The sequence below is a fragment of the Streptopelia decaocto genome (assembly GCF_964273445.1).
Source record: "Streptopelia decaocto genome assembly, chromosome: 7".
Lineage (NCBI taxonomy): Eukaryota > Metazoa > Chordata > Aves > Columbiformes > Columbidae > Streptopelia > Streptopelia decaocto.
The window spans coordinates 25,107,295-25,119,342 of NC_138661.1; the positions used below are offsets into that span (position 1 = coordinate 25,107,295).

Consider the following 12,048-nt stretch of genomic DNA (forward strand, 5'->3'; position numbering starts at 1 on the left):
CCCAATGGGTCATGCTCAAAAGACACAGTGGACTGAATGAGTAAGAAAGGTTTTGGAAAATCTGAAGAAACTATGAAGTTGCTTTGCCTCAACAGAAGATCAATGAGGTTGTAAGGGCTGCTCAGGAGGCACCGCACAGAAGAGTTTGACTAACAGAGTGAAGAGCTGATCTGACATACACATTAACAGTAACTGCTACCAGCACATTATTAAGTTAACACAAAATTAATTTACCTGAAAGGCACCCGGTCTTGTGCTTGTGTTCTGTGATCTAGGAGTGTCCTGTGTAGAAATGTCAGGTTTAAACTCTTTCAACTTCTGTAGCTGCTCTTTTTGCTCTCTGCACATGAATCACAAGGAAGTGTTATCAGTCTGTAGCTTAAATGAAAAAAATCAAAGAAATCAACGCTCACAGTGAAAACCACATACTGCAGTAGCATCATGGGCCAAGTCCGAAGAAGAAAAGGACACAGCAGGGTTTACACGGTCAACACTATGATTCAGAAATCCCCGTTTCACATTCACCTAACCATGGAGGTATTTCATATACTAGCTGCTTCCTTTTTTTGATCACATATTTCCTCTGCAACATATAGTTATGCTTTTGTGCTTGGTCAGAATCACTCCAATTTGACAGTAAAGAGCAAAGCTAGATTTTAGTTTCTGACACCACCTTCTGCAAACCAGAAGCCCAGTGGAGATGTGTGCCTCAGCGACTTGCTCTGGGCTGTACACTAACAAGACTGAGGCCAACACAAACCACAACAGAAACTCCAACATTTAAAAACAAAGAAGTGCTGTTAGCTTTTGTTTCCTCGGTTTACATATCAAAATGTTACCTATTCTATGGAGCAGAGACCAGGACCAGTAGTGAATACCACCACCACTGGATTACAAAGATACGTCTATTCAATATTATTTCCTTTCAGTTTCCATTTGCATGTCTTTTATCCAGTTTTTAAAATTGCTAATAACTCTTTGTTTATGTGATTGCATGTATTGAAGTAGTGCCCAAAGAAAAACTAAGTGACAGATGCTTAGCAATTTTATATGTCTGTAAACAAGACAGCTTCAAGAGAAGTGCAAAATGTCTCTGAATCTTTCGACATGGCTTAATCTAAATGCACTAATAATAACCACACATTCATTTTAATTGCCCATTATTTTAGCATAATATCTTGTTTGTGAAATTAAAACCCCATCTTCACTAGGCACCAATTCTTAGCTCTCTCAGTAAACTCATGAAGAGGATGAACCACATGAACCTCTGCCTCCAAGATGCTTTCTCTTTCCTCTACAATCTCCTCTGAAACATCTCATTCACTGAAAATAGTAAAAAACTTTTTTTTTTTTTTAAATGAATACATTTAGTGCACCAAATCACAATGAAAGCACTTGGAGAGATGGTATGTGCTCTCTTCATTCTTACATTACTAAATTTACTGAGCCCTAGGATGTTTCTGATATTTAAGAGGATATGCTATTCCTTGTTTTGAAAGAAACACCTATTGAAGCTTAGGGAGTCTAGTAGCTGCTTTCTAAAATGTGGTCTTGGTGAACTCTTGCATTCATATCCTCTTGATTGTTATCAGTGCTGTTATGCTGATCATCAGAACTCAGATCAACCAAACTTGACAAAATTATTCACTGACGATGCTGGATTTCAAATGAGGGAGCACTGTAGAAAGAAAAAACTCACATATGCTTTAATTAAAAAGTAAGAAGCATCCAAAAATTAAATAAATTCCATTGTGTGAATTAAGAACGACATTAATCTTGATCTAGACAGGTAAGTGTTAAAAAGCAATTATCAATGAGCTCATCTGACACTAATAAAAAGACTGAAAAGTGATTATGAACAAGCTCACTTGAGGGTAACAAAAAGATTGGCCAGGTGATGTGGACAGATCTCTTCCTGGAGAGTAACTAACAGACAAGGCCATATTCACTGGAAAAGGGACAACCACCTTTTTAAGAAAAAAAAAGTCCATCCACAAACGCTGTGATGGGGGTACTCCAAACAACTTGTTCCACATGAGCTCCTAGTATCATGCTGTGGCGAAAAGAAATGAAGCCATTACACTGCATAAATCAAAGAATAAGGAAAGGAGCAGCATCTCCACAGAAGCACCACACTATTCTCATAGCTATGCTTTAAATATTCTGTGTAATAGCCACAAAGGGGAAGCAGAACATACTTAAGGAGTATGAACATAAGCACCACCGTGGAAAAGGTTCTCATAGCATCTATCTTGCAACTCCATTACTGAGTAAGTGTCCAAAAAGGTGGTTCCAAAAGCCTGCTAAGGTCCTGACTTTTACAAAAGGACATCAAAACAATTCCTCCTTCCAAAACCATGGTGAACATTATTTTCAGGTTTGGAAAAGCATCCGAGTGAGACACAATGAACTCCTGGAACTGGAAACTAAGAAGCCTTCCACCATAAACACAGGTGCCTTGTTGACATAACTCATTCATTCTACGAATAGATAAAGTGTGATCCCAGTATCAAATCGAAGTCAGTGTCGGCAAAAACTTTTGACATTAGTTTATAGCAAATTAGTTTTAAAATCGCTACTACTTATATGTGCAATATAATAAAATGTGAGAATACTTATAAATGTATACTTTGTTCTGTGAGAAAGGCATGCAGAGAAGAAGGAGTCAATGATCAATAAAAAATGCTCTGAATCTCAGCCCATTCCTCATTAAGATTTTTAAAACTTCATTAATAGCCAAATTGCCCATATGGCTGTTTATAGCTACACCTGACTTGCACATGTAATAACTGAAATTGGAGGGTGATTCATAATCCCAAGGAAAGCTTGGATGTCAAAATTTAGCTACTCCTAGTCAAACCCAGAATATTTAATTTGTATTGGAAGGAAAGGGGAAGATAGGTCAGAAAAACAAAAATCAATGCATTACAACATACTAATAGATTGTAACAAACATTTATCACAAAGATATACAAAAGGAAATTAATGTCCTCCACATCAGTGAAGTGTACCAACTCAGGAGTTCAATGTTCTAGGAAAAAACCCACAACATCTACCACAATGGATAAAGAAAATCTAACAAGCCTATTTAGCAATCAACCGGGCAACTCACCGAAGCATTTTGAGCTCCTGGGCAGCCTTCAGAATTATCTCATGTTGTCTTTGGCTAAGGACCATTACTCCTCGCAAGGACTGGTCAGAGTCCAGGTTTGAATCTGCTCCCAGCATATCAGAGGAATGTGAAGGTGGAGGAAGGGATGAACCTGGACGATCATCCAAAGACCGCAGTCTGTCTCCGTCATCTGGATACCACCTATCTGACAACCGTTCCCTCTCCCAGTCAGTCCTTTCAGGAAGGTAGTCTTGCTTCTCCCGCCATGTGTCATATCTCTCTGGATACTCTCGAATCCTCAGCTCCCCCCTGTCTCGGAGGTCTCTGTCATAATGATCTCTGTTCCTGTCCTCCCTCCACCTATCTTCACGGTATCTGTCCAGAGGTGGAAGAGGTGGTAATGGTGGCAGAGAGGGAATATCCAGATCACGACTCCCCATTTCTCTGTCATCCATAGGTCTCATGTCCCAGTCTCTATCCCATTCTCTATCTTGATCATAAATATCTGAGGATCTTCCAGTCCTGTCTAGATCTCTCTCTACTTCTCTTTCTCTTGGTCTTTTCCAGTCATCCCACCACGAATCTCGTCTGTCATGATCAGATGATAAAGGAGGTAGTGGTGGTAGAGGAGATAATGGAGGTAATGACTGGTGGGATTGCAACCTCTCATCCCTGTCATACACATCTACAGAATCATCCTGATAATCCGAGTTGTGATCTCTCCAGTACCGTTCTCTTTCCCAGTCATCCAGTCGTTCATGCTCCAAAGAATGGTCATCTTGACTATCTAAAGGAAATTCCTCCTGCATTCTATCATCTTCATGACCCCAAGAACCCCTGAATGTCTCATCTCTGTGGTATGGAGGCAATTTATCAGGGTGATCTCCTAGGTGAATGGGTTTATCTATATTGCATGTTTCAGATCTTCCTGCTTCCCTCTCCCGACTATCTGATCTCCTCATGGGACCTCTCTCACGGCTACCTGCCTGCCTGACTGGGCCCCTCTCCCGGCTACCTGCCCGCCTGACCGGGCCCCTCTCCCGGCTACCCGCCCGTCGCATGGGCTCCCTCTCCCGGCTACCCGCCCGCCTGACCGGGCCTCTCTCTTGGCTACCTGCCCGTCCCCTGTCCCGGCTGCTTGTCCGCCCAGCTAGGTCTCTGTCTCGGCTAGAGAACATCCTCTCGTGGCTATCTGATCGTCCACCTAGTCCCCGCTCTCGGCTGCCAGACCGTCCATCTGGCATCCTCTCCCTGCTGCCTGACCGCCTATCGGGCATCCTCTCCCTGCTGCCTGCTCTCCGGAACATCCCTCTGCCACGGATGGATGCCTGTCTAGCCTGCCCTCTGCCTCTGTATACGTATCCTCTGCCACGGCCATCGTCCATCCTGCCCATTCCCCGACCGTGGCCATCATCCATCCTGCCCATTCCCCAACCACCATCCATCCTTCCCATCCCTCGGCCACCATCCATCCTTCTCATCCCCCTGCCACGGCCCATTCCCCAACCACGGCCATCCCCCTGCCCTCTGCCACGGCCATCATCCAGTCTGCCTTGACCTCTTCCTCTGCTTCCTGGTCCCTTGCCTCTGTCTTCATGCATAAATGGCCCTTTCCCTCTGCCTTCTGGTTCAGGTAGGTCCTGGGTGCTATCTGAAGCAATCAACTGGCCATCTGGGGACTCCACCTCCTGATCTCCTGTTACAGGGGTTATTGCATCGGCTGTTCTTGCAGTATCTGACTGCAAAGCTACAGGGTTACTAGAAAGGGATGTTGATTTCTGGTTTTGAATAGGCGGAGTAGGTGCTTTGGACTCTTCTACTTGCTGGTTAGGATCATGTGAACTCCATGTCCACTTTTTAGGAGGGTCTGAAACAGTTTCTTTGACTTCAGGTTTGGATGGTTCCTGCTGAGTGTTTGTCAGGTCCTCATTCAGCTCAATGGGACCTGTACTCTGCGTGTCGGGAGTAGACTGTGTTCTGCTTACAGTCTCCTGATCAGCAGCTACGTCAGTAAAAGGTTCTTTGTTTTCTGACTCTGAGTCTGTCTGTGACTGCTGCTGCTGCTGCTGCTGTCCCAAATGGGGCCTGGGACCCCTCCATCGTGGACCACTCTGGCGGGAACCATGTCCATGTGATGCATTTGCTGAAGTATAAAATTGTCCTGCTGGTCCTCGTGGGATAGTCCCCCATCTACTTGAAGACTGTCCATCTGTATTCTGTCGGTCAAAACGTGACCTGTATCCTTCTGAGCGCTGGGAGTCAAAACGAGGGCCTCTCTGCCTTGAGCCTTCAAATCTGTCATATCCTCTTCCTCGAGGTCCATCAAATCTATAGATGACATAATGGCAATTTATTCAAACGAACATGTCAAATCAAAATCCCCTGAAAGACAGTTTCATCCACCCCCAAAGTCACTTCTAACTGCTGAATCACAATGTGTCTTAGGATCAATCCCTACTGAACCGGTGCAGAGGCAGAGAGACAAGTTCTTCAAATCAATATTGTCCACTGAAGAACAGTTTAAGCCACTTGCAGATAATGCAACCCTAAAAGGAAATTCAGCTTAAATATCTCAGAGCTGAAACCTGACAAAAAAGCTGGCAAACTAATTAGATGTTTAACAGAAGTTTTGCTGCAATCAACAACTCTTGTTGAACTTTTGACGGTATGAACAAGCCTACTTGACTTTGGTGATGAATGCCATCTAGAAAAATCCTTAGATATAGAACCTTTCAGAAAGTGCAACAAATTGTGATATCGTCCAGTACCATGCAAGATAAACATTTATGTGTTCTAGGCATATCATCTTGCATCACTTTTTCTTGATTTCTTTTGAGACCACCTACAACTGCTGGTGTTTCAATATGAGGAAATAGGTCAGGCAAACTAATGAAGAATTTCCTGCAATCATATTTAACAAGGCTGATCTAGTAAAAAACCCAATCTTTAAGCATATGCTCAAATACTGATTTACACTGTAGACTAGAACAAGTCAAATCGATTTTATACAAAATACAGAATTCATGTTTGAATTGAAGTTGTTTGTATGTTTGGGATCCACAGTTGTATCTCACTGGATGGAGTCAGGAAGGCCAAGGCACAGCTGGAGATGAACTTAACAAGGTACACAAAGAATAATAAGAAGGACTTCTATAGGTATGTCAGGCAGAAAAGGAATGTAAAAGACAGTATATCCCCCAATTAACCTGAGTGACAAATGGCTAACAACACAGAAGGAGAAGACTGAGGCACTCAACTTTTTTGCCTCAGTCTTCACTGGCAAGCTCTCTTCCTACACCTCTGGAGTGGATGGACAGGGAATAGGGAAGCAAAGTCCCTCCCACTGTGAGGATCAGGTTTGTAACCACCTGAGGAACCTGAACATACGTAAGTCCATGGTACCCAATGATATGCATTCCAGGATCCTGGGGGGATGATGCAGTTGCCAAACCGCTCTCTATATTTCAGAAGTCATGGCAGTCAGGTGAAGTCCCTGGTGACTGGGAGAAGGGAAACATTGCAACTGTTTTCAAAAAGGGTAGAAAGGAGGACCCCAGGAACTACTGAACTGTCAGCCTCACCTCTGTGCCTCGGAAGATCATGGAAGAGATCCTCCCAGAAGCTATACTAAAGCCCATGGAGGACAGGGAGGGGATTTGAGACAGCCAGCACAGCTTCACCAAGGGCAAGTCCTGCCTGACTAACCTAGTGGCCTTCTGTGACAGAGCGACTACATCAATGAACAAAGGAAGAGCTAGAGATGTCACCTATCTGCACTTCTGTAAAGCTTTTGACATGGTCTTGCACAACATCCTTCTCTCTAAATTGGAGAGATATGGATTCGATGAGTGGACTGTTCAGTGGATGAGGAATTGGTTGGATGGTCACATCCAGAGGGTAGTGGTCAATGTAGTAGCTCAACGTAGTAGTTCAATGACCAGATGGAGATCAGTGACAAGCAGTGTCCCCCCACAGGTCCATATTGGGACCAGTGACACAGACAGTGGGATCAAGTGCACCCTCAGCAAGTTTGCAGATGACACCAAGCTGAGTGGTGCGGTTGACACACCTGAGTGATGGGATGCCATCTAGAGGGACTTGGACAAGCTCTAGAAGTGGGCCCATGCAAATCTCATGAGGTTCAACAAGGCCAAGTGCAAGGTCCTGCACCTGGGTTGGGGAAATCCCTGTATCAATACAGGCTGGGAGATGAAGGGATTGCAAGCAGCCCTGCAAAGAAGGACTTGAGGGTACCAATGGACAAAAAATTGGACATAAGCCAGCAATGTGCACTTGCAGCCCAGAAAGCTCAACCGTGTCCTGGGCTGCGTGGAAAAAAAGAGCATGACCAGCAGGTTGAGTGAGGTGGTTCTGTCCCTCTACTCTGCTATGGTGAGACTCCATCTGGAGTCCTGCATCCAGCTCTGGAGTCCTCAGTAGAAGAAAGATGTGGACCTGTTGGCGATGGTCCAGAGGAGGCCACAAAAATGATCAGAGGGATGGAACACCTCTCCTATGAGGAAAGGCTGAGACAGCTGGAGTTGTTCAGCCTGGAGAAGGCTCTGGAGAGACCTTATTGCAGCCTTTCAATACTTGAAGGAGCCTTACAAAAAAGATGGGGGTAGACTTTTTAGCAGGGCCTGTAGCGATAGGACAAGGGGTAATGGTTTTAAACTAAAAGAAGGCAAGTTCAGGTTAGATACAAGAAAGATATTTTTTACTATGAGGGTTGTGAAACACTGGTACAGGTTGCCCAGAGAGGTGGCAGATGCCCCCTCCCTGGAGACATTAAAGGCCAGGCTGGACATGGCTCTGAGCAACCTGTTCTAGTTGAAGATGCCCTTGCTCATTGCAGGGGGCTGGACTAGATGAGTTTTGGAGGTCCCTTCCAACCCAAACTATTATATGAATCTATGGATATAAAATCATTACCCCCTAGTTAAGAACAGCAAATAAGATCATTTACACAACATCAAAGAATTTTAATAATCCTGATAAGTTAGGAGTGTAACTTCCTTTTTGGGGGGTAAGGGCAGGTCAAGACGAACAGGAAGAGAAAAAAGAAGAAATTACAAAGCACAGTGGCAAGATAACCTAGATTTGAGGGATTAACTTTTACATGGAAGGTATAGGTAGAAGGTTAGATATTGTAAAACACACTTCAACCCCAAAATTCTGAAAATTAGTTTAAGCCAGTTCTTCAGAGTTTCTTCAGAAAAGTTAATTGCTAGAAAGAGGTGAAGGGTGTGTGCATCTTTTTATATGTCTAGTCATTACCTCAGATGGCAGTAGGTAACACACAACATTTTTAATTTATCCAAGTTTCAGTTAAAAATGTATTAAGACTCTCTTTGCTAACTATACTGAGAAGAAACTGTGAACAAATTGTTGGGAAAGCTTTGATAAAACCCTAGAATGGTCATACAATCACAATACAGGAATGCACAAAGGTTACAGTGTTAATTAAATACTGTGAGTATACTCAAAACCAGAGCTCCTGTATGCGCATTCTAGAAATTTTTTATTATCCACAGCCTATCACTGCATATTATTGAGCTCTAAATGAATGCACACAGATACACTAGGAAATGATGAAAAGTCTGTTCAGAACTGCACATCCAACAAATCCCCAGGACCATAAACAACACTTTTTAAAAACCATCAGGTGGCAGAAAATTATTGAAAGTTATAAAAAAATTAATCTACATTGCTAGCAATTAACTAGAATAATCACTTTGGAAGCAAAGAGAAGAGAAATAAACATGAAGATATGATTGTGAAGTCTAGCAGACTATGCAAGAATAGAAACTATTTAACAGAACACCACTGTTCTTTATTCACGTGCATCGCATCTTGAACTAATGACCAGACAGAACAGATGTTGTTTTTGCAACCTGATATCAGGTCAAGTATGAAGGAAAAACATTCAAGAAATAAGATCTTGGATTAAACCATATAGCAGGTTTAAAACCACATAAAAGACACAGAACATTGGCTTTTAGAGCAGCTTTACATTAAAGCAGCAAGCCATCCACCTGATAAAAGGAAGCCGTAAATTTGAACAAAACTGTATTTTACCAATAGATAAAAGACACCGGTCTTCAAAATCAAGACCATAATGATGTAATGCAAAAGAAAAAGTGAAAAAGAATTCTACTGCTAGGATCCCAAGGCTCAAATCTTCATTTCCTTCCTTCTCTCTCTTGCTTATAATTGTTCGAATACTAAGTAATACTACATGTTTAGAAAACCATTGACTTCTACTTAAGACAAGCACCACCTGTCTTATCAAACAGCCATTTTAAAAAGTCCATCGAATAGGATGATCATCCAACTGCAGAACACTAGAAGTTCAAGTACTGGTGAACAGCTTCGAATTTTCAGTTCTTTCTGCAATAAATGCTGAATTACAAAGAATGCTTCTTATTGTTTCTAAAAAATAGCTATCATCTAAATTGACAGTAATTATGTACATTAGTACATTCAACTGAATATATATCTGAATACTTTCCTGAATCCCTTTCAGAATGCCTACATTAAAGTGCTACCCCATATAGCAACACCTTAAAAACAATCCTTCACTATTTTTGCTTTAGATTTTCCTATACTGTGTTCCAAGTACCACTGACAAAATGCTGGGAATTTATATGACTTTTCAAATGGAATCTTTCAATTGTGAGTTATCTTTAAACTAAGGACAGTAAAGACATGAAATATTTACAACAGCTTTCCTATTTTCACAAATGGGATATTATGTCTCTGGGAGTGAAAAGGGTGCAGTATGCCTAAGCATTTCACGGGGAAAAAGCATTGTACTCAAGATAATGCTCAAGTGAAGAGTATCTATCTATTCTTGCTTTAATAACATAAATACAGAGCACGGCGTACATACATTAAAAACAAAACGTCCACGAAACAAGCAAACTTCAAACAGCCTCAGGCAGATCGGAGAATAAGATACATGTTTAATTTCTTAATATATCACTGAAAGCCTTGTAGCCCGGAACATGTATAAATCAACAAAAACATCCTTACCTAGGGCCTCTGGGGCTTTCAAAACGTGCTGATCTGGGAGGATCTGGAAGCAATCCACCCGACCTCACTGGTTTATCCTGCATGGCAGGTGCATGTGTTGAAGACACTGAAGAAGTGGTTTTCAGATCCCCACATCCTTGCTCAGACGAAATAGAGACAGTTTGTTTACTAAGATGAACTTGAGACTTTCCATGGTCTGAAGAGCCAAAGGATGAACTTACTTGAGAATGGTAAGGTGAATAGACAGTTGAACTGGATATTTTTGATGCATAGGTACCAGGGGTGGGAAGCAGAGCTGGCCTTGACGTCTCAGTAGATTGACTGCTTTGAGAACTGGATCCTGAAGGGACAGAGGAATTGGATAACTGCGAAACAGAAGAGAGAGGCGGGGGGACCAGCGGAGGTGTAGTTGAAGGTAAAGTTGGAGGCATAACAGGAATGCCACCTTGAGTGGTCTGAGAATATGGAACAAATGGAGGTGGCAGCGAAACATTTGCAGGATACTGATTCTTCAGGTTTTGGAGTGAGCTCACTTTCTCCTGCAGATGGGACTGAGTGACCTTCATCTGTTCATCCCATGCTTTCCACTGTTTCTCATACTCTTGAAGCTGGTCTTTGTGAGGGTAGGTTTGAAGCTGATGCTGCCACTGTTGGTTCATTGATCTCTCCCAATCTTTATGAAGCTGCTGGAACTGTTTTTGCTGTGCTTCATAATGTCGCAGCTGCATGTCCACTGACATGGTCTGCAAGGAAAAGACAAGTATAGATTCAAGATACCATCTTAGTTATTTTCAGAGCGACATATTTCAGTATCACTTGTAATATCACAATTTTTGACGTGGGCAGAAGCTTGAGGAAGAACTACACTGAAACAAAAGCAAACGCCAACTGTGATGTCTAAAGTCATTGTGACAATTTAGACATTTTATGACTAGAAGATGTTTATATATAAAAGGCTTTTTTTTTTGCTTTGCCCAAACCACAAAGAAATGCTTAATGTACAAACTCCACCAACCTAGAAAAAGCTGACTCAACTCTCTAACACAGTAATCAACTTCTACTCAAAAGCTAAAGGTTGCAACACTGATATAATTATCCAAACTTGTTATTAATACTTTTTATTTCACTGATGGTTTTAAGTCAAAAACAACATGAGACAGTGATATTTTTGGCATCTATGTTTACTTCATCATTGTATATATTTATTTTTGTACCACACAATATTGTAAAAAAGAGCAGCTGGCAAGTTACTCTACGCAATCATCTGTTTACCTGACCTTTCCTGTGAACTGTCTCTCCAGCACTAACCATTCAAAGCTGAGCAAATTCAATGTGTTCAGCTTTGCTCCTGTATGACACCCAGGTACGTCTGAAAAAAAAAATCTCATGACAAGTATAAAATCTTTTATTTCTCAACCTGCTGAAGCTTCCTCACCATCTGTCAATTCTTTTTTCATTCTGAAGTTGAGGGACAATAGGAAAAAAGGATACAGACTTCTACCCAAGCAGAAAAGAGTATCTAGACAAATGAGTCAATCACAATAAATTATTCAACTACTTGTTTTTCAGCAGACCATGAGCACTAGGTCACCCAGGAAGTGTATCAAACATCGTCTCCTTAGTGTTTCACCTCTAAGTGTGGAGGCTGTTGCATAATCTGTTGATACTGCTGAACTATTTGCTGCAGCTGGGCATGCTTCTGCATTATTCTCTGATATTGAAATCCAACCCTGTGATGGGGATGCTGCTGCCATTGAGCTGCTGCCGCTTGCAATTGCTGCAACCTCAAATCTTCCTCAGGGTCATCGGGAGGTTCAATATTGAGCTAGAGAAAAAGGCAAATATTATAAATAAAGGAAAGGTCCTTCTGTCAGAAGAAAAACACACTTGATCACTACCCA

General features: G+C 42.0%; 1 protein-coding gene across 6 annotated transcripts in view; it reads right to left on the bottom strand.

Moving 5' to 3' along the window:
• Positions 1 to 12,048, bottom strand: part of YLPM1 (YLP motif containing 1) — a 39,595-nt gene that overhangs the window by 20,570 nt on the left and 6,977 nt on the right. For 4 of the 6 annotated variants that reach the window (XM_082057510.1, XM_082057508.1, XM_082057507.1 and 1 more), the window contains exons 3-6: positions 11,778 to 11,972; positions 10,148 to 10,890; positions 3,113 to 5,440; positions 235 to 340 (exon numbers count right to left, since the gene is read on the bottom strand). In XM_082057510.1, coding sequence (XP_081913636.1) covers positions 235 to 340; positions 3,113 to 5,440; positions 10,148 to 10,890; positions 11,778 to 11,972 — 3,372 coding nt within the window. Of the gene's footprint in view, positions 1 to 234; positions 341 to 3,112; positions 5,441 to 10,147; positions 10,891 to 11,419; positions 11,668 to 11,777; positions 11,973 to 12,048 lie in introns of those variants that run through there. The other 2 variants (XM_082057511.1, XM_082057512.1) reach the window with 2 other exon arrangements.